Source organism: Malassezia globosa, assembly GCF_000181695.2.
Source record: "Malassezia globosa CBS 7966 chromosome Unknown mgl_sf_6.1, whole genome shotgun sequence".
Taxonomy (NCBI): domain Eukaryota; kingdom Fungi; phylum Basidiomycota; class Malasseziomycetes; order Malasseziales; family Malasseziaceae; genus Malassezia; species Malassezia globosa.
The window spans coordinates 126,334-149,546 of record NW_001849866.1 but is presented as its reverse complement, the minus strand read 5'-3'; the positions used below and the strand labels follow the sequence as shown (position 1 = coordinate 149,546).

At 56.7% G+C, this 23,213-nt stretch overlaps 11 protein-coding genes across 11 annotated transcripts; 6 read left to right on the top strand and 5 right to left on the bottom strand.

Annotated features, from left to right (window-relative positions):
* Nucleotides 1–6: 6 nt before the first annotated feature.
* MGL_2536 (uncharacterized protein) lies at nucleotides 7–1,901 on the bottom strand (the record flags this gene model as incomplete). The annotated part of the gene is made up of 2 exons (XM_001730102.1): nucleotides 7–456; nucleotides 513–1,901. 2 exons carry the CDS (start codon nucleotides 1,899–1,901, stop codon nucleotides 7–9), a joined length of 1,839 nt encoding a protein of 612 aa, XP_001730154.1.
* Nucleotides 1,902–2,361: 460 nt separating this feature from the next.
* On the top strand, nucleotides 2,362–5,130 carry MGL_2535 (uncharacterized protein; the record flags this gene model as incomplete). Its single annotated transcript, XM_001730101.1, has 3 exons — nucleotides 2,362–2,493; nucleotides 2,594–4,746; nucleotides 4,863–5,130. 3 exons carry the CDS (start codon nucleotides 2,362–2,364, stop codon nucleotides 5,128–5,130), a joined length of 2,553 nt encoding a protein of 850 aa, XP_001730153.1.
* A 639-nt stretch (nucleotides 5,131–5,769) lies between these two features.
* MGL_2534 (uncharacterized protein) lies at nucleotides 5,770–6,405 on the top strand (the record flags this gene model as incomplete). The annotated part of the gene is made up of 1 exon (XM_001730100.1): nucleotides 5,770–6,405. The coding sequence occupies one exon, from the start codon at nucleotides 5,770–5,772 to the stop codon at nucleotides 6,403–6,405; it is 636 nt and encodes a 211-aa protein (XP_001730152.1).
* A 125-nt stretch (nucleotides 6,406–6,530) lies between these two features.
* Nucleotides 6,531–7,259, top strand: MGL_2533 (uncharacterized protein; the record flags this gene model as incomplete). The annotated part of the gene is made up of 1 exon (XM_001730099.1): nucleotides 6,531–7,259. One exon carries the CDS (start codon nucleotides 6,531–6,533, stop codon nucleotides 7,257–7,259), a length of 729 nt encoding a protein of 242 aa, XP_001730151.1.
* A 14-nt stretch (nucleotides 7,260–7,273) lies between these two features.
* On the top strand, nucleotides 7,274–8,617 carry MGL_2532 (uncharacterized protein; the record flags this gene model as incomplete). The annotated part of the gene is made up of 1 exon (XM_001730098.1): nucleotides 7,274–8,617. One exon carries the CDS (start codon nucleotides 7,274–7,276, stop codon nucleotides 8,615–8,617), a length of 1,344 nt encoding a protein of 447 aa, XP_001730150.1.
* A 384-nt stretch (nucleotides 8,618–9,001) lies between these two features.
* MGL_2531 (uncharacterized protein) lies at nucleotides 9,002–11,041 on the bottom strand (the record flags this gene model as incomplete). Its single annotated transcript, XM_001730097.1, has 1 exon — nucleotides 9,002–11,041. The coding sequence occupies one exon, from the start codon at nucleotides 11,039–11,041 to the stop codon at nucleotides 9,002–9,004; it is 2,040 nt and encodes a 679-aa protein (XP_001730149.1).
* Nucleotides 11,042–11,990: 949 nt separating this feature from the next.
* On the bottom strand, nucleotides 11,991–12,470 carry MGL_2530 (uncharacterized protein; the record flags this gene model as incomplete). The annotated part of the gene is made up of 1 exon (XM_001730096.1): nucleotides 11,991–12,470. The coding sequence occupies one exon, from the start codon at nucleotides 12,468–12,470 to the stop codon at nucleotides 11,991–11,993; it is 480 nt and encodes a 159-aa protein (XP_001730148.1).
* Nucleotides 12,471–12,575: 105 nt separating this feature from the next.
* Nucleotides 12,576–12,773, bottom strand: MGL_2529 (uncharacterized protein; the record flags this gene model as incomplete). Its single annotated transcript, XM_001730095.1, has 1 exon — nucleotides 12,576–12,773. One exon carries the CDS (start codon nucleotides 12,771–12,773, stop codon nucleotides 12,576–12,578), a length of 198 nt encoding a protein of 65 aa, XP_001730147.1.
* A 489-nt stretch (nucleotides 12,774–13,262) lies between these two features.
* Nucleotides 13,263–15,854, top strand: MGL_2528 (uncharacterized protein; the record flags this gene model as incomplete). Its single annotated transcript, XM_001730094.1, has 1 exon — nucleotides 13,263–15,854. One exon carries the CDS (start codon nucleotides 13,263–13,265, stop codon nucleotides 15,852–15,854), a length of 2,592 nt encoding a protein of 863 aa, XP_001730146.1.
* Nucleotides 15,855–16,150: 296 nt separating this feature from the next.
* Nucleotides 16,151–17,046, bottom strand: MGL_2527 (uncharacterized protein; the record flags this gene model as incomplete). The annotated part of the gene is made up of 4 exons (XM_001730093.1): nucleotides 16,151–16,179; nucleotides 16,227–16,404; nucleotides 16,526–16,643; nucleotides 16,700–17,046. The coding sequence occupies 4 exons, from the start codon at nucleotides 17,044–17,046 to the stop codon at nucleotides 16,151–16,153; spliced, it is 672 nt and encodes a 223-aa protein (XP_001730145.1).
* A 569-nt stretch (nucleotides 17,047–17,615) lies between these two features.
* Nucleotides 17,616–23,159, top strand: MGL_2526 (uncharacterized protein; the record flags this gene model as incomplete). The annotated part of the gene is made up of 1 exon (XM_001730092.1): nucleotides 17,616–23,159. The coding sequence occupies one exon, from the start codon at nucleotides 17,616–17,618 to the stop codon at nucleotides 23,157–23,159; it is 5,544 nt and encodes a 1,847-aa protein (XP_001730144.1).
* Nucleotides 23,160–23,213: the final 54 nt, after the last annotated feature.

Genomic DNA, 23,213 nt, shown 5'->3' with positions numbered 1-23,213 from the left:
TAATGACTATGCATACAATTCTACAGGAACCGTCTTACGCCTCGATCGATTCGGTAGCACGACAACAGGGACGGAACATTCGACGATTTCAAGGCGGGTCGTCAGCGTGCCGATGCGTCCACATAGTGACTGTGTACCGTGAAACGAGGTATGGTAGGCAGCGTATCCCTCGCTCTCCGGCTGCAGATGCGGCGGCGGTGGCACTTGGTGTGTGCCATTGTCTGCTGTCTCCGTCAGCAGCGAGATGCGGAGCGACCAGCGATGCCGGATGCCGCTAGTCGAAAACTCCGGCGTCGCTCCGCTTGGAATGGTCAGCAACACGCTTGTCTGTCGTGTATCGAGCGTGTTTTCGTGATGCACCGCATACACCTGCGTCGTCGCTTTCTGCACACGCCCTGCCGGCAGGAGTGCCATCGTAGCGTCGATCTCTTCGTGCGACTCGAGGGTCGCTGCAAGCTGTCTCGTGTTAGTGTATGTCGTTTGCATGTGCATCCGTGTATCCCAATACGTACCCGAACAATGCGCACCGATGTCTCAGGCATGTTCATCCGCACAATCGCCTGCACGTCGTCGCCCAGACGGTACTTGGCCCGTGCGAGTGTCAACACGGCTGCCACGTGGCCATTCTTCGCGATGTCGTACGACACTTTGCCGGCCCGCTGCGTCAGGTCATGGACTGCGTCCATGCAGCTGGGGACCGTGGGCGCATCTGTGCGCTCATTCACAGGCTGTGCTCCCTCCCACAGACGGGCGATCCACTGCGCCGTCTCTGCGCGCTCTTTTTCATACGCTTGTGCGGACTTGCCGGCGGCGGCGCTGGCACCACCAGCTGCCGATGTCTCTTGCACGGCGGCCACGGACGCATCAAGCTGCGGAGTCACAATCGGGTTCAAGAGATCAAAACACGTATGAAGACCCGTGCTAGGCGCCACATGATTGTAGATGCGGATGGGAATGTGCAAAAGCCGCGATTGCTGGGCACTGCCGGAGCGTGTATCGGCTCGGTTCGTACCGACCGTCAGGTAGTAGTCAAAGTGCACGGAATGGCCATGGAAAGAGGGCGGCAGGTCCATGGGAAGCTGCAGCTTGAAGGTGAATGAACGGCTTTCGCCTGGCGCAAGCTGCATATCGATGCCGAGCATGGTCGGTGGCGTCGAGTATGTCGGCAGTGTGCGGCTCATAAGTGTGCGCGTCTGGATATCGGAGAGCGTCGAGCCGGATCTACTGTGCCGCAATGAAGGCGAGGGTTGCTGGTGCTGCTGTGGCGATCGCAGCATACTCGCTGGTCGGAACAGCAAAGCTGCAATTGTCGCGATCGCCGGCGCATGTTTCTCGCGCAAGTCCGCCGTGACTAGACCCTTGTCGTACTCAATAGACCCTGCCTCATATTCGGCATCGTACCCAAACTCACCCCCCCCTAGTGTGCGCGGCGTGCCTTCCGCGGACGCAGGTGACGACGGCACGCTGGGCAGCTCACCCCGCGCAAGCCGCATGCGCAGACGATCAAAGTCCGTCGCACGCACCAGACCATGCTCCAGCTCCATCGTGCCACCGAACTGAGCGAAGGTCCAGAGCAGCTTTTCATGTCCGATAGGCAGCGTATCGCGTTCTGGGAATAGGGGGCTCTTGACTTCATGTTCAGTGAGCGAGTCGCCAGCCCATGTCACGACAGAATCGCGTAGTGCAGCGTCCATAGCTTCGTTGTGTGACACATACATGTCGGGATGTGGTGATGGCTGAAAGTCCGTCAGTGCATGTGGCGCGGCACCTGATACTGTCGTCGACTCTGCGGCTGCGTCTGCATCTGCATGATCATGGTTCTGCAAAAGTCCAAATGCCTGGCTGAGATCTTCAACTTGGTACGCGACGACGGATTTTTGCCGCGCATGTGGGTGAGACATGGGCCAACCATGCCTCCTGGGACCAGCTCTAGCGCCTGGCCGCGCTAAACCTACTTGACTGCCCGAGAATCTCGACGTCACAGATGTCGAGCTAGCCAACGACGATGGCGCTGCTGTGTCTGGCTCCGGCGTGTTGACAGCAACGAGTCCGTGCCGTTTGAATGGCGCCTCGCCACGACTATGGGCAAGTCTTGCCTGATCCCCATACAGAACTGAACCCGTTCGTACCGATGACATGCTCCGCCGGTGGTCGGCTGAGGGTGGCCGGATCGGTGCATTTGTGTTGGTAAAGGTGATCTTGCACTCCAGCACCTCGCCTGCAAAGCATGAAGGCTCCTTCGGCGTCACGGAAACGACCACGGCCGACGCATACCCCGCTTCCTCCGTCGCCATACCGTGCCGTTGCGATGCGTGCCGTTCGCAGCACGTACGAGCGGCGTGAGTGGCTGGTCACTCGGAGATGGGGGCGTCTAGATTCCCCCTTCCCCTGGCTCTCTATGTTTTCTCGTCCACAGCGACTCGGAGGGGGGAGGGGCAGTGGGTCTGGCCAGTCTTTGTGCCTGACACACACACCTCCATCACACGGCCACGCGTGCGTCCCTGAGGGCGAGTTGCTGTTGTGCAACGGGGTGGCCCAAGGCGTGTGCCTAGGTGAGTCTCAAAGTAGCGGTCTAAGGCGCACCGTACGACAGCTCCTGTCGTTTCGTGCATCGTGGCAAGTAGTGGGACGAGAAAAAGAGAAAGAGAGAGAGAGAAAGAGAGAGAGAGAGAGAGAGAGTGTGTGTGTGTGTGTGTGTCAAACGTCCGCTCCATACATCACAACCGTCTGCACAAGCGCACCTTTTTTTTTACTGCGCACGATGGACGCAAGAAAACGCTCAGCTACTACAAAGACTGGCTCGTCGAAGCGAGTCAAGGCCGAGGAAAATGACAGCCCATCAAATGTGCCTGTGTGGAAGCAAATGGCGCAGCGGCGAGCTGCGGGACCTGTTGCTCCCGGCAGCAAAGCGATTCCTGAAGGCGCGCCTAACTGCCTAGCGGGTCTCACACTGGTGTTTACCGGCGAGCTTTCGAGCATATCACGCGAAGATGCCATTGATCTTGCTAAGCGGTACGGCGCAAAAGTAACGACCGCCCCATCTTCCAAGACATCCTACGTGGTCCTGGGCGATGGAGCGGGTGCGAAGAAACTCGAGACCATTCAAAAGAACAAGCTCAAGACCGTCGATGAGGACGGTTTCCTTGCGCTGATCGCCGAGCGTGGCGCTAGGGAGCTTGATCCGAACGTGAAGCAAAAGATCCAAGCGGAAGAGAAAAAAGTCGTCGCTGCTGCCAAAGCGCTTGATACTCCCAATGTGCCGGGCCAGCTGTGGACATCCAAGTATGCACCGAAGCAGCTGAGAGAACTCATCGGTAACAAGGCTCAGGTCGACAAGCTCCAGGCTTGGCTGCGTGACTGGCCCAAGTCACGCAAAGCCCATTTCAAGAAACCAGGTCCCCATGCGACCAACACGTTCCGCGCCATGCTCATTTCCGGCGCGCCTGGCATCGGCAAGACAACTGCCGTGCATCTTGTCTGTGCGTTGGAAGGCTACGAGACACTGGAGCTCAATGCCAGCGACACACGCAGCAAAAAGCTCCTGGAGAGCGAGCTATCTGACACCATCCATAATAGGTCCATCGCTGGTTGGACACACAAGCAGCAGCCCAACGTTTCTACAAGTGGCCCAGACACAAAGCATGACCGCCTCGCGATCATTCTCGACGAAGTCGATGGTATGTCTGGAGGCGACCGTGGCGGCATTGGTGCGATCAATGCGCTCATCCGTAAGACACAAGTCCCGATCATTTGCATCTGCAATGACCGGCGGCATCCCAAAATGCAGCCCTTGCTCGCGACGACATTCAACATGACTTTCTCGAAGCCTACGGTCCAAGCCATCCGCTCACGCATGCTATCGATAGCGTTCCGCGAAGGACTCCAGATTCCTGCCGAGGTCATGGACCAACTGATCATCGCTGCACAGAGCGACTTGCGTCTCGTTACCAATATGTTGTCGACGTGGAAACTCTCTCATGCATCCATGTCATTCGACCAGAGCAAGTCCTTTGGCGCTTTACACCAGAAACCCACCATGCACACGCCCTTCTCTCTGTATGGCGAACTAATGAGTCCTCAGCGCTTTGGACCCTTGAACAAGCAAAGCCTCAATGACAAACTCGACTTTTACTTCCAGGACCACTCCATTGTGCCTTTGATGGTCGAGGAAAACTATCTGAAGAGTCAGCCATTGTCTGTGCAGAAAGAATCGACGCCGCCGCTGCGTGACTGGAAACATCTTGAGCTTCTTTCCAAAGCAGCTCACTCAATCTCCGATGGCGACCTCATCGACACAATGATGCGGGGGCCACAGCAGCACTGGTCCCTCTTGCCCCTTCATGGCATTGCCAGTACGATTCGTCCGTGCTCCCTCACGTACGGCGGTCACTCGTCTTTCCCAGCGTTCCCAGCCTTTCTTGGCCAGAACTCGAAGCGCCTGCGCCTGCAGCGGCAGCTCGTTGATCTTCAGACACACTTGCGTCTCCGAACGACGGGGTCCAAAGACGACGTGCGCCAGTCGTACGTGCCGGGTCTTTTGTCGCTTGTTGTTGACCCTGTCCTTCAGCATGCTCAAGCCGGCATTCAAGACGCGATCCACAACATGGACGAGTATTTCCTCCTGCCAGATGACCGCGAAACGCTCGTTGAGCTGGAACTGGGCGACCAGCGGCGCGAAGATCGGCTCAAAAAACTCCCTGCAGCCGTCAAGTCTGCCTTTACTCGCGCCTACAATGCATCGTCGCAGTACGTATATATGCACATATGCCGTCTGCCCTCCTTCACCATGCTATGTACTGCTGATGGGCGTTGGTATATTGTCGCTGGTGTTGGACATACTGACTTACACATGTGCCCATTAGTCCGGTCGCGTTTCAGCCGTCTTCGTCTTCTGCGCCGAAAGTCCGTGCACTCAAGGGCGAGGCCTTACCGGACAACGAAGAGGCGTATGGTGTACGTTGGAGCTTGGATTCCTCGCGAACAGGTACTGACGACGACGACAACGTCGAACAGGTGGATGAGGAGCCTATGGATGACGCTGACGATGCTACCGCTGATTCCAAAGACGACGACGACGTCGCAAAAGTACGTTCATATGTGCCTCCACGCCTCGTGGCACTGGCAAGCTGACAGCCTTGTGCAGGATAGTTTGATCCGACCGACGAAACGCGCCAAAGCCAAGCAGCGGTGATAACTGTTACATTTATGTAATTTTTTTTTATTTTGGCCGTCCCTTTTGCTTCCACGCTGATCCAGATACGTAGCGAGCGAGCGAACGAGCAACACCAATTTTCCTTCGGATCTTACTTGGAGAAAAGTTTCGAGGGTACTATTGGCCCAACGGTGCTACGCACTAAGCGGGTCATTACGGCCGCTTAGTAAATAGTGGCCTATGGAAATAGCTCGGACGAGTTTGACCACGTGGCACGCTTGGTTTTTCTTCTAGCCTGGCGCGTTGCACGTCAGGACAGTGCAAGACTGACGTACGTCAGTTGTCAGACTCACTATATCTGAAAGAACACTGCAGGCGTCCTTCACCACCTCTGTGGCGGGATCCATCAAGTGTTCCTCTGCTGGGTTCGTCTCATTTCTCTGATACCCATCTTCGTACACTTGTGGAGTGGTCGCTTTGGCTCCTGCTCCGTTGGTTTCATGCCTGCCGCCGGCCTTGCTTCGACGGCGCATTCAGATGCTGTCCCCTTGTCCGCAGCCTCCGCGGCCTCTGTGCCATCACGACACCTACCATTGGCCTCTCAGCATAGGAGTGATATGGTACCAGCGACAGGAATGAACATCGCCTCTCTCAAAACTGCGGACGCCGCCAACGACGCTGCCTCCTCCCACAGTCAGCGAGAGAGGATCGTCCCTACATTCAATGAACGCTTCCTCTTCGATGACGAACTGGAAGCTACAGATGATTCGGCCTTCATGAACAGGTACAACCTTTCAGCAGAAGATGACATGTTTCCCATGCTTTTCAAGCCACAAGGCCCACCGCCTCTGTCCGCAACGACCCATTCTGCAGCCCCTCTCGCTCCCTCGGCCGCTGCTGCAGCCACAGCAACTACCAGCATCTCATCTACTCCTGCCTCTGCGCATGTGTCTACGCCGTTGTCTCTGCCGTCTCAGCTCTCTACGTTCTCAAGTGCGCTCGATCTTGCTCCCCTGTCACAGCTGCCGAAGCGCTCAGCCCAGTCTTTGGGTCATGGACCTATGGCCTTGTCTCCATGGCTCCACGCTGAGCGAATCAATTCGCATCAGTCTAATCCAGCCACGCATCGACCCACTTCGTTTGCTGGCATGTCTCCTCGTCACATTGGCACTTCGCCAACAGCTTCTCTACTCATGGGTTCTAATCCAACGGCGCATCCTGCCTCGTCGTCCTTGTCGGATTTTTTTCGATAAATCATTCGACGTCGCACTTACCATCGAGTCTCTCTGCATTTCCTCCTACCATACCGAGCTTGTCCATGGGACCTCATTCAACGCCTTTCCACGCCGCTTCGCCTGCGTTCGCTCCTCCTGCTCCTATGATGCCTGCAACTTCGTCGACAGCGGCATCATCTACGCCTACTGCGGGCACTGCGTCCCCTTCGGTGCCAACCTCTGCCTCAGTATCTACGGCAACACCAGCGGCTGCGTCAGCCATGTCGTTGGCCCAGCCACTCCCCGGCGCCTTGGACGCTCTCTCGTCTGGCGCACCAACCACATCGTTCGCATCGACACCTACAGCTCACGGACCTATCGGTGCAATGGCTGCGGTGCGTCCAGAGTTGGGCGAGGTTGCCGCTGTAGCTGCTGCCGCGGCAACGGCCAGTCGCATGAATGGACGGCTTAGTCGTCGCGATGACCGCAAAAAGAATGCGCACTCTAAAATGCTTCCAGGTGAAGCTGTTGACCCAACCATGTCGCGAGGTAACGTTGGTTCGATGGCTAGCCATGGAGGGGGTGGCGGCGGTGCATCCGGCACCCATGGTGGGCCGCGACGCTCGGACATGGATCTTTCGGCTATGCAGCTGCACGACTTGCAAGGCGAAATCCCACAGCTTTGTCGTGACCAGTTTGGATGTCGATTCCTACAAAAGAAATTGGACGAGGGAATTCCATCACAGTGTGATCAGATTTTTGCTGAGACATTTCCTTACTTCGCAGAGCTGATGACTGATCCGTTCGGCAATTATTTGTGTCAGAAGCTGCTCGAGTATTGCACTGACGCCCAGCGCGACAGATCGTCGAAGCTATTGCAGGCGATCTTGTGACGATCTCGTTGAATATGCATGGCACACGTGCAGTCCAAAAAACCATCGACTTCATTTCAACGCCAGCGCAGACTCAGGCTATCATTGACGCGTTTGCGCGCAATGTCGTCACGTTGATCAAAGATCTGAACGGGAACCACGTGATCCAGAAATGCCTGAACCGACTTCCTGCAGGTGATAACCAATTCATCTACGATGCTGTGGCTGCTCAGTGTGTGGATGTAGCGACGCACCGCCATGGGTGCTGCGTTTTGCAACGCTGCATTGATCATGCATCGGAATCGCAGCGGCAGCAGCTTGTGAACGAGATTACCATGTACTCACTGACGCTCGTACAGGATCCGTTTGGCAATTATGTCGTCCAGTATGTGCTGGACCTGAACGATCCTGTGTCCACTGAATCCGTAACCAATCAATTCCTGGGGCATGTGTTCCAGCTATCGACGCAGAAGTTCAGCTCCAATGTGATAGAAAAGTGCATCCGTGTCGCGGAGCCGCCGCTTCGTCACAAGCTTGTAGCCGAGCTTGTCGACCCATCACGCCTCGAGCTTCTTCTGCGCGACTCGTTTGCTAACTACGTTGTACAGACGTGCCTCGACTATGCGGAGCCTGCACAGCGCACGCATCTCGTCGAGTGCATTCGACCGATCCTTCCGTCGATCCGCAATACGCCCTACGGCAAGCGTATCCAGAGCAAGCTGCAGCGCGATGGCTCCGAGCCGTCTCGACACCGTCGCTCTGAGCAGAGTCGATCGTCTTTTGCTCCATCTCATCATCATCACCATCACGCATCACGGTTCGGATCCACCCGCTTTAACCAGGCTGACGCTGGGCATGGAAGTGGACATTCATCCACGCACACATCGAACTCTCCGTTGTCTCAATTCCACTCGACATCCAACGATCATTCTCACTCGCAGCCGATCTACTCTGCTTCACCATCTGCCTCTACCTCTTCGCCGATGATGTCATCCACGTCGATGCCAGGCGCGCCATCTTCACGCCATGGTCGTTCGTCCCACCAGCACCACCAGCACCACCATCATTCCTCCAAGAGGCCTGATGGTCTGTACTATCAGCAACACCACCACGCATCCCATCATCTACCTTCCCATGATTCCTCTGCTAATTCGACTTCTGCGACCCCATCCCCGACTACTTCTGCTTATGCTCTTGCTGCGTCAGCCTCTGCTCCGGCAGAAGCCGCTGGAAACTCATCATTTCTTCATGCTCAGGACGCCGCTGCACCTCTGTATGCACCCCTTCAACGTATGCAGCTGAGCAACGGCATACCATCGTACGAGTATCATCCTGACGAAAAAGCGCTTTCGGCGCATGCCGGCAAGGGACCTTGGTGATTTATGTATACCTAAACGCTGTGTCGTGTATAGTACTACCAAGTGATGGGGTTTGTGTGCCGGGTCGTTGTCTTGAGCCGAGCCACTGCCCATTTTTCGGTCGTCCAGCCTAAGACCGTCAATCATGTATCGTAGCTTTTGAAAAAGAACCAATGGGAAATTACATGTAGGAACAAACGATTCGCTCTGCGTTCGTAGCTGTACCAACGTGGAAATATGCTATACAAGCCGGTCATGCGGGTACACCACGCGTTGGGACCCGTCGGAGAAAAGGGCGTCAAAGCCTGAAGAAAACATGGACAAGTATGCAGGCAGGATGATGATGATGATAAACAAAAGTAGGAGAAGGTGGAAGTAGGAGAGGGACGATGATGAACTAGGCGCTCAATGGCCAAGCATAGGTACGTCTTCAGGGTCAATGGTTCGAACGATGGTATCTTTGATCTTGGGGAACACCACTTTGTACGCGTCGCAGCCCAAAACCATGTCCATATGCTCATAGCCTTGGAGTTCCAGGATGTGAACGATTTGGACATTGCTCTCGTATTGAAGCAAGCGATCTACGAGCGGTTTGCCAGCCACGAGGTGATCGATGGTGCCGTACGCCACTGTCAGCGGCGGGAACTCGGCAGAAAACCATGGACTCCGTACGCGTGGGTCAAACACACAGCCACGAGCCACAAAGCAGTGAATCCAATAGTACAATAGCTCACTCGACGTCGACACACCTGTAGAACAAAAGATCTTTGGTTTGTGACGATCGACCCAATTGTGGTCGTGGAAATCGAACAAATATCCAAACACAATGTAGCCCAAGTGCCCCATGAGGAACTTTGGCAGGATGATTCGTGCCAACTCTAGTAGCGGCATGAATGTCCTCACACCAAACACAATCGACCACGTCCAGCGCGACGGGAGCATCCGCATGACTCGGAACGGAAGGCGGTCCAGCGACGAACCTGGGTATACGGCGGGGCCTAAGGCTGTGAACGAGGAGATTTTTTGTCCAAAGCCCTTGTATTTGTTCAGCGCGAGAAACATGCTTCCTGTTCCTTGTGAGTGACCCACATAGGCCAACTGCTTGTACCCTGTCTCTTGAAGGACAAAGTCCACTACATCCACTAGGTCGTCGCCCAGTTCGATAAGACTCCACGCCCAGAACCGTGGATCCCACCGCTTGAACCGCGTGTGACCGGAGCGGAAGTTGGAACGAATGTTTGTGCTCCATACATCATAGCCTTGATCAACCAGCCAGAAGCCGAGTGAGCGCTCTTCCGACGTGAAAAAAAAGAGGGATGTGCACAAGATCCCATGCTGCAGCACCACCGGATAGCCCCGCCCGCCAGGGCGCCGTGGATCGGAAATTCGATGCGCCTTAAGGATCCATCCTCCTTGCGTTACAATCTCGTATTCCTCGCACTGGTAGCCCCAGAAGTCTGCATAGTACTGAACCCGCTCACTGTATCTCTCACCGGTAATGCGCCGCTCATACTCGAAATCCACGCGTGCTTTTGGATATAGCTTTCGGAACGGATTGAAATACCGCGCGAATGCCAATATTACGACAAATGTCATGCCAAGCGATGTTATAAGAAACATGTTGAGTTGCTGAAGCTCGAGCATGAGACGAGATACAAGATTAAACTCTCCATATTGTCCGATCTCGTGATGAAAGAATGTAGGGAATTGCTCCGGATCGGCTTCTGCCGGGCTGGGTTCCTGGGAGTGGAACGGTACACCCTTGTCTTCAGGCAGCTCATCTTCTGCCACATCTTCAAATGCCGTGTGCGGTTTTTCCACATACACACCATGACCTCGAGACTGTGCATGGTCGGATTCTACCGGGTAATACTCTCCCATTTTGCCTTTGTATGCGTGTGCGGGATGGGTGGGGGGACTATGCAGAGCACCGAATCCTCCAGCGCTTCGTCCTCCAGGAGTCGACCACTCGTGGTCTTCGTCACCCGAGAGCAGTTCTGGATCGTCATCGTGATCCCGTGTCTCGTAATCATCATCATCGACTCCCGTGCGACTAGATTCTAAGTATGTCGATGGCGCATCATAAAGGTTATCATGTGCATCTCGGTCGGGGTATGGATCAGTGCTGCGGTATGTGTCCGACTCGCCAAACGTCTCATCTTCGTTGTATGGGTCATAATAGTACGGATCATCCAATGCCAAAGAGCCAGTTGCTGTATCTTCGTACGCATCTTCAAACTCATTCGGCTCATTCATCTCGCTGCCTGCCCGAAGCGCCCGAGACTCTGACTCGCCGTCATCCCAGTCATTGTGCGTCCCCTCCATCTGCTCATCCAGTAGAGACGGTGGTGCGTTGCGATAGTTCTTACTATCCAATGAACTGTACTTCTTCCCTTTATGAGCATGTCGTGAGCTTCGTCTCCGCTGAGACGATACTCGACTCATGCCGGTCGATCGTCGTGGCAGTAGCCGAATGTATAATTCAGTTGCCGCTTTCGTTGAACCAATTTGTTTCGCGTTACCCCACTTTTTGACGAACCCAATATGTGGGGCAGCACGTGATATATCGGCCGACGTCAGTGTTTCTTTCGCACTTAGTTGTTCCTGTTGTATGGCAGGTGAATGTTGCATGGGGTAAGAAGCACGCCTGCTGCTGATGTGGGGCAATCGCAAGATCTCGTAGGTTTGGATTGTACGAAAAAGCTCTGTGTACTCCTGCATCAGTTCCACCAACAACACTAGACGTGAATGTCGACTTCTTGTCGTGCTTACTTGTCAAGATCGTTGTGTGGATTGCGAGGACTCATGAGCTCTATGAGCGATAGGGGCAGGTGGTTCTGACAGGTTCCCATAGTCTACGAACAGATGCAGCAAAACATATACTCGCATTTTTGAATGACTCAGAATCATATCAGCTCTCCCTAACAGAAAGGAGGGATCCCATGCTGTTGTTCCGACTGCCGTGCAATCGTGATTCCTGACTGCAACAGCGACACTCTGCTTGCGAACCCAACCGACGCTCGATCACTAAAGCGACCTTTTGACACGCGGTTATCCTGCAGGTCTGTTGTGATGGTAGATTCAGTGGTACCGTGTCACAGCATGGCATACCGTATACACATTCCTCGTAGGAAATCATTATGCTTCCGTCGCACCAAGACGAGAAGAACTGGGCTGTGACACATCATCACGCTCAACGTACGCGTATTTCGGCATCGAGGCCATTTTCTCCTCGGGACTTAGTACGGGGTCAGAATACACGAGCCGAGACTTTAGTCCCCGCTGCAAAGCCGCTTTATGTGGATGCAAAGAACTCGTGTCTGAGCCTAATGCGGTGGTGATCTTTGCATTTTCAGACACTGGTGGCTGCGAAGGCTGTGCCGGAGGTGTGGGCTCAGATGGCTGCGACGCCACAGCTGATTCGTTGTGCATCAACTCCGCCGGCTGTGACGGAGCTGAAGAGGCAGGTGATAGATACGGAGCAATCAAGCTCAGGCACAGCAGCAGGAGGCGCAGGTGGCGGATTCGGCACTGTGGGACGTACAGGTGGGACAGGAGGAGCTGGCGGAACTGCTGGCGGCCGTACGACCTGAGGCATCGTTGGCGGTAGTGATGGTGGTGGTGGCAGCGATGATGCATTTGCCGCTGTAGAAGGTGTGAGCTGTGGCGGAGCCGATGTAGTCGTGGCCCCACTCATGAGGGCTTTGTGTGCCTCGAGTTGTACACGCAACTGTTCTGCCGAAATGGGCCCTTTGTCCACACGGGGCCGTTTTGGTCGGGGCACGCCTTGTGAGGTCGAGGCAGTGTTCTTAGGCGCACGCTCACTGCGACGAACTTGCCAAGATATCAAGTCACTGTCAGGCACTCCGACCATACCGTAGATCTCGATTTCAAACGAGTCACGACCAGGTAGAGTATTTTCGAGTCTGATTGCGTCAGATACTTCCTCTTTTCATCCAAAAGCTCTTAGAAGTAGCACTTACTTGTCGGGTTGGGCCTTGTGCACTTGGCCTAGGTGCACGGCCAGTCCACCTGCCGTGTTTAGGCGACGTGGACAAAAGGAGCACTTGAAGTGCTTAGCTTTCTGGTGCTCAATCAACACCTTTTCATCTTCAAACTCACGGTCGCAATACCAGCACCAGGCGTCCAACTGAGTCGCTTTCTTCTTCTTGGTCATTGTGGAAACGCAGTAATGATCCACAGCGATGTCTGTTGACTCGTTGCTGGTCTGATCGCTCAACCAACTGGCTTTCTCTGATCCGACCGGCCGATTGATTTACAAAAAAAAAAAAAGTAATCTACATCAGCTTCCAAGTCTTTACACAGCACGCTTTCCTAGCCAGGTGAATTGCCCCTTTGGGATCTCCATTCATCTGGTCAACCGTCTACGTGGACCTTGTGGCGCATCACGTGAAGTGATGTGGGTGATTTTCATAACGATGGCACACCTTGCATCATCACATGAAATTTCATTGGTCCGTTCCTGTCCCGCAAACAGTATTCGTTCAGCTATATATTGGAAGGGTTCGCGACACGCGCGCGTCTCTTCCTGCCCCACGCGAGCGGCGCGAGACAAGTCCTGTGCGGCGCTTTGCAAGAACCCAACGGCCGTTTTCGTGTCGACTGACCTTGGCGCACAAGATACATCGCGACTTGTGTAACGATCATGGATCAGACGCAGACAACACACTCACATGAGCAAAAGGATGATGCGCATATGGATGAGCCTATGCGTGTAGATGCGCCCTCGACCAAGGACGCGTCGTCTGAGTCGGCGCGCACAGACGAGAAGACGGAGGCAGCATCTGCAGCTGAGCAAACATCGAAGCAGGCGACACCAAATGCGCCGTCAGCTGAAGATGCACAAAAAGACGAGGTCCCCAACGATACTACCAAAACACAGGACGATGCCTCGAAGCGTCCAGACACAACATCAACGAATGCTTCCACCGCGCCGTCGACCGATGCAAATACATCTACGACAACTAACACAGCGACATCTTCTGACACAGCGGGAGCATCAGAGCAGGACATCAAGTCTGAGTCCCAGAAAGACACACCATCACAGAACGCGTTGTCTCGCGACGAATCAGCTTCCACGGAAAAAGCTGCGTCTGCCTCCCAGCCTGAGCAGCAGCCGCCGTCAAAGCAAGAAGCACAGGCTGCGCCTGAGTCAGGCACTTCGTCTTCGTCGCAGGCTGCAGATGGCACGTCGTCAGCTCCTGCGCAGGAAGCGACGCCTGCAGACGACGGTCTCACTCACATGGACATTGCTATGCCTCACGTCAAGTATGCACAGAATACCATCCGCTCCCTCAAGTCACGGCGCGAGGCAGGTGCTTTTCTTCAGCCTGTCGATCCCATTGCCCTACGGGTTCCTCACTATACCCAGATCATCAAGGAGCCTATGGACTTGGGAACCATTGACCAAAAGCTTGCATTAACGTCGCACAGACTCAAGACTGCACAAGGCGGGCCGAACCGTATGACTGACAAGTTGAAACAGGCCATTGACTCTGGCCGGATCCATCCCGACAAAGACTACTACACGAACGTGGATCAGTTCGAACGCGATGTGTTCCGTGTATTTGACAACTGTGTGTACTTCAACGGAGCTGAGCATATCTTTTCGAAGAATGCCGAGGCGCTGCGTGCCGTGTTTGAAAAGCAGCGCAAGGGACTTGCGACCGCTGTTGCTGTGGCGGAAGAGGCCAACTCTCCGGAGGCAAAGGCGCGCCGCAGCTCGTCAGCGCTGCCGACGATCCGTCGCTCTGCTACAGGCGGCCGTCCGAAGCGCGAAATTCACCCACCGCCCTCGCGCGACTTGCCGTGGACTGAGGAGCACATGCATCCGGCATCGAAGCGCGCTGTGGCTGCTCGCCTGGGCAAGACTATGGACCACATCTCGTCGCGCGAGCAGTCGTACTGGGCCAAGGTCATTAGCGACGAGCTCAAGTTCTGCTACCGCGTCATTGACGATCTGCTGAAGCCGGCGCATCAGGACTTGGCGTGGGTGTTTTATGACCTGCCAGCCAAGGACTTTGACTGGGCGCCTGCGTACTACCAGATCATCAAAAAACCGATCGCGCTCATCCCGATCCAGCGCAAGCTGAAGAACGGCGGGTACCCTGACCTGGCTGGCTTTGATGCTGACATGCAGCTCATGTTCCGCAACTGTTTCACCTTCAATCCACCGGACTCGGACGTGTACATTATGGGGGCTCGTCTGAAAGATGTGTACGAAGGCAAGATGCAGAAGAAGCCAGTGCCGCCGCCGCTGCCGACGGAAGACGATGACGACGATGATGGCGATGATGATGATGATGATGATGACGACGACGATGACGACGATGCCAATACGGTGCTTGTCCAGCAGCTGCAGAAACAGATCTCTGAGCTGGAAGGCACTCTCGAGACGCTCGAAAATGGGAAGAATAAGAACCCGCTCCTGATCACGAGCACGCGCGTTGCGCTCAACTCTGTGCAGGCGGCGCTGGCTGGCGCTATGAGCGTCGCTGGCATGTCGAAGCGTAAGGGCAAGAAACGCAGTAATCCGTCGTCGTCATCGTCGGCGTCTGAGAAGAAGAGCAAGTCGCAGGCAGACAAGAAACGCAAGAGCCCTGCGGCGAAGAAACCGCGCACGAGCAGTACCACGTCGCCGACGCCGCGCCGGCGCAATGTCGGCTCAGATGAAGACGATGTGCGTACGGTGACCTTTGATCAGAAGGAGGAACTGGCAGCCAAGATCACCGAGCTGTCAGACGAGCGCCTCGAGGGAGCGATCCGGATCATCAATGAAGACAAGCCGCACGGCACGCAGGGCACCGAAGACGAGGAAATTGAGCTAGATATCGACGAGCTCTCGCCCCAAACGCTGTACAAGCTGTACAAGTATGTGGTGCGTCCAAAGAAGAAGAGCTCAGGCCCCGACATTGGTCCCAATGGTAAGCCCATGCCGGCAAGTGCGCCGATCGATGGACGCAAGCGCGGCACTGGTGGCCTGAAGAAGAAAAACCTTGATGAAGAAGAGGAGGCGGCACGCATTGCGCGTCTGCAGCACCAGCTGCAGCAGTTCAATGATGCATCGTCGTCGTCTGATGCGCCCAAACCGGCGTCGGGATCTGCGGCAGCGCCTTCCGAGCCCGACAGTGCGACGAAGCACGATGATCTGGTTCCGTCTGAAAGCTCATCCAATGAGGACGAGGATGACGATGGTCGTAACGACAGCGAGAGTGATAGCGAGAGCGATATGGACTAGCATCGTCGTCGTCGGACGACTGCGGTCTCAGGGAGAGCGAGAGACGAGTTGTATTGTAGTAGCCAAATGAGATACTGGCGTAATGTGCGTTCTCTTCCTAATATAGTGCACACAATGTCCATGAGGATGTGGGCGAATATGCGGGCCGTTCGTGGCGCGTGGGTTCGCCCGAAAGCGGTATGATGGGCGGCGATGTGTGAGTTGTTCTGGTTGCGGACATGCAGCCTGCCTAGCTGATAAATTCCCCCCTCCCCCACCCCCTTCCCGTCCGCTACCCGCTTCCATCTGCTACGACACTATGACGGCACACGCACATGAAAAGCACCTGTTGCGTTAGCTTATCGGAACCGGAGCATGCATCCCTCCACGTACAAATAGGAAGAAACTCGGCATCCACTTGCACCGAGCATGGCACGCCCAGGCGTTCCATAGCGCCCTGGATGAGGCCCGCTGCATACGCCAGTTGCATCGCCACGTACGCATTCGTACGGTCTGTCTGACCCAACGCCGCCAGGGTTTTGAGCGCCTGATCCTGTAACACAAATACACCCTAGCATCGGAGTGTCAGTAAAAGGTACATGTAAGGATAGCGGGGGCGGCAGCAGCAGCGACTCTAGCGCCCCAATCCTGTTCCGTGCCGTCCTATCCCATCCTATCCCGTGTCGACGTACGCGGTGATTCGTTCGTAGGTTGTCAATCTGCTTGTCCCATACAACTGTCCATAACTCTTTACACACAAACTTGACACGTTCCAGCGTGTCTTGGAGGCGAGGTCGATCACGCACCAGTCTGAAAGAAATGCATGTTAGTCGTTCTAGTGGCGCGCGTGTAAGTCTACCACGTACTGCTCGGTCAGATTGCCGCCCACATGCCGGCCGATCGCCTCCATCCGTCCACTCGCCATGTCGGCTTCATCGGACGCCGACAATGGCGGCGGGATATGCGCACCAGGATCCTGGATTTCTAGTTGCTTAACAATATCATTCGCTTGTCGCACTTTGAACGCTGTGCTTGCCTGCAGAACATGTGCCGCTTCGATCCACAGCAGCTCTGCACAGGTGCGGTCCATCATGCTCTGCCGCGTCTCTGCGATCGCCTTGGCTGCTGGCGTAATGCTCCAGTCCTTTTTCGGTACATCCGGTGGTCGTTCTGCGTCTTCGCGTACGCTCACACGCGGTGCATCAAACTCCATGCTGGGTGGCGACGCACGCGTGTAACGCGAGCCGTCGATCTGATTGGATCCTCTAGACACGATCCGTGAGCCGTGCTGGGACTGCGCGTACACACCTCCATACGTCCATCGACATATGACTCGCTTCCACGGACATGTCCTGCCCCTAGCGGCGTCGGCGGTGGGTGGTGCGCCGCAAAACGCACGTCCGATTCATGTGCTTCTTGCTCCGGCGTTCACGTGATGTCTTCGTCATCCAGTCTTCGTAGGGCACTGGCACCTGCCACAGCACAAGATGTGGGCGCTGCTGCTGCTGCTGCTGGTCTGCTACAGATGCTGCTACGTGAGTTGAAGGCTGGCGTGGCTTTACGAATCTTATTTCGTTGAGCCTGTCCCTCAGGACTACCGCTCTCACTTTCTGCAGCGGGCGTGTCACTTTCCACGGCGCCGATGGATTTCGACACGTAAGGAGGAAGCACTTGCCCTCCACATATCCTTTCTGGCCATCCACCCATCCGCCTAGTATATTACCTGCCTACATTTCCGAACGACCGCACTCCGTCACTTGCACGCTCACAGCAGCAAGAAGCATGGACCATGCGAGTGCGGTAGTGGAGCTTCTTCCACGCATCGCGAGCATACCTATACCAGGAAACCCTGATACGTATCGTGTGCCTGCAGCGCGTGCGCGCGAAGTTCGACAGCGCCTGTGTCATGAACTGCTCTCGACCGTGCCCGTGACCAGTCTCTTCCCCGCCTCCATCGCATCGACCAGCGCAGATGCATTTGCTCTCTTGGACCAATGTGACTGGCACATCACAATGGCGCAGCAGCGTGCCGAGACCTTGCAAGACGCGCACGCCTCAGCAGCAGCAGCAGCAGCAGCAGCAGCGCCATCAGAAGGAGTAGCAGCCACCGCTTCATCACAACCCGAGTACTCAAAGAACCGCCGCGGCATGGCCTGTGGGCATGTGTTCCGCAAAGGTGAGCCGATCTTCCGGTGTCATGAATGCTCGTTCGATGACACGTGTGTCCAGTGTGCGATGTGCTTCCGCCACTCGATCCACGCACGTGAGGATCATGATGTCGTGTTCTCGGTGGCGGATGAGGGGGGTGCTTGCTGTGACTGTGGCGATGAAGAGGCGTGGAACCGTGATCTTGGATGTGAGTTTCACAGTCTTCGCCCCCACAATGCGCCTGAGCATGAGAGTGGCGAGCAGGTACCGAGGGGCGAGCAGACACTCGACGAGATCCTAGGAATCGTGCCTGAGAACGTGCAGCAGGATCTCGGGGAATTTGTGGCGCTTCTGTCGGCTTTTCTGCTCGAAACGTTTCTACATGCGCCCAAACAGACGCAGCTTGTCATGGGTCCCGACGTTGTCGACAGCATCAAGCGGCAGCCGTCGTTCGAGAATGCCTTCCCTGCGAAGGGCAAAGCCAGGCAGGACATGTCTGATGGGGCCGAGCGTGATCCGCAGCCGCCACTCTTTGTCGCACTGCTGTGGAACGATGAGAAGCACAGCTTCAACGAAGTGTCAGACAAGATTCTCGAGGTATGTACCACCATGACGCCCAAGGACGCACGCAACTTTGCCGAGGCTGTCGACCGGCACGGCCGGCAGGTTGTGGCGATGTCGGACGATGTGCGGCGGCTCGTCCTGATGGCACGCCGCATCGGCGTGATTTACCTGCTTGTCACCGTGCAGCATGCATTCGACTACTATGTTGAAGAGGTTGCGGGATGCGTGCTCGAGTTTCTTATGGAGCTTGCCAGTTGCTCGTTGTATAGCGCCGATGCGACGTCAGACGGGCGCATGATCAAGGCCCAAATCACGAAGACGCTCCTGCGGCCGTGGCTTGTGCCGGAGTGGGCTGAGGCACCTGCGGCCATCCGCCGTGATCTGTTCGATCCGACGCGACTCTGCATACTTGACACACTGCTCCTTCTCGACACAAAGATGTGGAAGGGCGCGCGTCTGCAAATGCGGCATCTACTGATGGATCTGCTGGCGTGTCGTGAGGCGAAGCGGCAGATTGCATTGCGCTTTGGCGCTGTGTATCCGAAGCTCGTCGAGGCGTTCATCTTGCATGACCGCGAGCCCGAGCACTCGATCTATCACATGACTGTCCAGCTGTTCAGCGTGCCGAGCATTGCGACGCAGCTTGTGGTCGAGCGGCAGTTTCTTGTGGTGCTGCTGTATGTGCTGCAGGCTCTGTTTGCGAACGACAACGAGACGCGCATCACGTCGCTCGTCCTGCCAGCGCCTCTCCCTGCACGTGGCCAGGCGAGTCCTGACACGGCGCTTCTTCGGCAGCAGAAATGTTACCACATTTTCTACGACATCCGCTATCTGCTGGGCGCACGAGACGTGCAGCTCGACATCGTCAAGCATGCGGAGATGTATCTGGGCATGTGGCTCGAGTTCTTTGCTCTCTTCCACGGCATGGCGCCAGACAAGCGTGCGGTGCATGCGCATGTTGAGTTCGAGAGTGAGCTGTGGATTCAGGTCTTCCACATCAACTCGCATCTCGGACGCATTGCCAAGCTGCTGGGCGAGGCGTTCGCGGGCGCGGACAACGCGCGCCTGTGTGAGGCGATTGGGTTCATCGGCACGACGATCCTGCGCCACATGGCGCGTCTAAGTGCGTTGGATCCTGCGACACACCCGCCGCTGGCCATGCGGCCGATGAAGCTGCCGGCGTTGGAGCATGCGCCGCTCCAAGACACGCGTTCAGGCACCGAGGCCAAGCGCCACGACGTTGACGTCGTGCCGTTCAGTGTGTCGTCGCAGCCCGTCAGCTTCCACCACCCGATGCACTGGCTCCTTGCCGAGACTCTCAAGCACCTGCACAAGGTGCAGAGCATCGACGCACTGCTTCCTGTGCTGAACGAGGACGACTGGCTGCGTCTGATGGAGCACCCCGTGCGTGTGGCTGTGAAGCTCGCGCAGATCCGATGCAACGTGTGGGTTCGCAATGGGTTTGTGATCAGGTCGCAGGCCTACCACTACCGCGACTCGATGTGGATGCGGGACATTATGTACGACCAGGACCTGTTCCTCCAGCAGTGTGGTATGGCGTTCACGACACCCGAGCGTTTCCTCGCGACGCTCCTGGATCGCTTTGAGCTCGTTGACTTTCTGTCGGGCCGCTCCGCGCAACACAACGTGTACGACGCACAGCAGCTCGTGTTTATGACGGAGGAGCTCTTCTTGCTCCTGACGGTGCTGCTCAACGAGGTGAGCGTCATGGCACACTGGCCAATCGAAGCGCAGGTCCGCCACGAGCTGATCCACTACCTGGCCCTAGGCCCATGCACGTACTCGGACCTGACGAAACAAATCCCCGAGCGGTACACGGACCATGGCTGCTTTGACCACGAACTCGCACGTGTCGCGCATTTCCGCAAACCTGATGGCAGTGCCGACCACGGTCTGTATGAGCTGCGCCCTGCGTACCTGGCCGATGTTCAGCCATTCTTCCATCACTACTCGCGCAACCAGCGTGAGCAGGCTGAGCAGGTTCTTGCTGAGAAGCGGCAGCAGGGCTGTACACTGCCGCTGTACCAGTCGAGTCAACTCCATGTACTGGCCAACACGCCCTTCAGCGGCCTGGCTCATGTATTCACAAGTCCCGTGATGGCTGACATGCTCTTCTATGCTCTCTCGTATGCAATCTCACAGCCGGAGCCTCCTGACACGCTCATGAATGTGACGCTGCACTTGATCGCTCAGGGCATCGAGGAGTGCGGCCGCGAGTTTGTCGCCAACATCCTTATGCCCGAGCGCACGAGCCGCGACGCCAGCAGCGAAACGAACGAGCGGGCCGAATCGGCACACGAGGTGCCTGTACACACACCCGATCCAATCTCGGCGACAAAAGGTGCGACAGAAGGTGCGACAGAGGGTGCGACAGCGGCTGCTTCGGCCGCGTCCTCTCCACGCACACTTGTGGCGCTTCTAGTACAGCTCTCGCAGCACAGCCAGCAGGCAGCCGCGTACAAGCCCAAGGTCACGTACATCCTCGAAAAGGCTGCCGTCTGGGCGCCCGACACGGCGGGGCTTGTGCAGCACGTTCAAAAGCCGACCGAGCAGCCGACCGACGACGATGCGCGGCGCAAAGCCGCTCGTGCTCGACAGACTGCGATCCTACAAAAGTTCTCTGCGCAGCAGCAGAGTCTGCTGGCCGAACTCGAGGACGAGCTGGGCTCCGACGACGACGACGACACCGAACAGGGCTACGGCCCATGCATCCTGTGTCAGGAGCGGCTGGACAGTGGCAGCTCCTTCGGCACACTCGTACATGTTCAGCACAGCCGTCTTGTGCGCACGTCTGTCCCGCGGACCTCGGAGGCGCTAAGCGATGTGCTCGCGACACCGCTGAATCTCGATCGCGTTCGAGCCGCTCCGCACGACGACATCCACAGCAGCCACGGGTCCTCGCGGGACCGCATGCGGGGCCAATACACACGCACCGACGAGCGCGGCTCACAGCTCGGGTACCCAGCGCCGGCGCACGTCACGGGTCTCGTGGCTGTGTCGTGCGGGCACAGCATGCATGTGTCTTGCTTCCACACGTACTTACAGAGCACCGAGCAGCGGCATGCCTTCCAAGTCGCACGGAACCATCCCGAAGATCTCTCGCGCTTCGAGTACGTGTGTCCGCTATGCAAGTCGCTGGGCAACTTGCTCCTGCCCGAGCCTGGTGTCTCGAGCCTGGGCTCCCAGGCACTGTGGGACACGAGCCATGCGATCCCCTCTTCGCCAGCGCAGTCCCTGGGTCATGTGCAGCTCAGTCCGGCGCCGCTCACCGAGTGGGTCCGCAGTGTGAACATTGCGATCCTCAAAAGCACGCCCGCCGACTCGGCCGTCTTGACGGACCATCAGGACATGGTCCATGGCACCGGCTGCTTCGTCCCTTGGCTTGTGTCCGGCTCGGCTCAGCCGCACAACCCTGACCTGGGCGCTGGCATCTTTGGCGCTGACGAGTGCCACATGCTCCATCGCTACACGAGTGTGCTGCAGCTCCTGTCTGACGAGACCGCCCACTCTCGTCTGCAGGAGCGCCACGCGACCGTCCTGGATGCTCTTGGATCCAACAACACCGCCATGTACGTGCCAGAATCTCTCGTCGCCTACACGATCGCGCAGCTGGACATCGCCCAGCGCGGCATGCCCCAGCCCATCGCACACTCTCTTTCCGCGACGCAGGTGCGTGTCGTGCAGATGCTGCTCGAGTCCTTGGGCGCCTCGGCTCGCCTCGTTGCGCACCATGTCCACGATGCGCACATGCTCCAGCAAGGACTCTACAAGCGTCTGCTCCCGCAATGGGCAAGCGAGCCTGCCGTGCGCTCGCCGATCATCCTCCGCCATGCGATGGGTGTCCTTGTAGAAGCAGCTGTCCTCGTGCCAGACCAGATGCGTCACGTCGCGACGCTCATGTTCTACGTCAATTTGGTGCAGTGTGTGTTTGGTCTTGCGCAGCCTATGATGAAACCCACCAAGCCTGCGTCACCCGTGGATTCGTCCGACCTGGATGCAGCCCTGCGCATCTTCCCACATGCGCGGTGGCTCGTCACCAGCATCGTGAGTCTCGTCGGCTATGTGCGTGGGAACATGACTCTTGGCTTCGACCAATTGTCAGATGGCGAGCTTGCTAAAGCGCTCTGCTCCTACACGCTGCCTTTCCTGCGCCGCGCTGCCATTCTCATGCGTGTCGTCGCGGGCGAACAGGCTGTCCCTGTTGTTGATGCGGACTCGGAGTACGAGTCGCTTCTTGCCTCGCTGCAGATCATCCCCCCTACCGAGGCTCTGCCGGTGCACTCCCAGCCGAACGCCTTGCTTACGATGCTCGTCGAGGGATGGACCAAGCATGCCTACGTGCACTTGGCCCCGCTGTTCCGTCCTCTGCCGATCCAGCAGGGTCCCGCGCAGTCGGTCGACAGCTTGGTCCTAGAGCACCCGCACATATATGAGCTGTTGCCCCTGCCCGCGCGACCTCACGATCCTCCTGCAGCAGACGCAAGCCCGCACGTGCCGTCGCTGCGGCACGTTGCCGCCCACATTTTCCCTCTGCCTGCTATGTGGCGAAGTGCTGTGCGAACAGTCGTATTGCTGCTCGGATCCCGACGATGAAGCGCATGGCGAATGCCATCAGCACATGAAGCAGTGTGGTGGCTCACTGGGCCT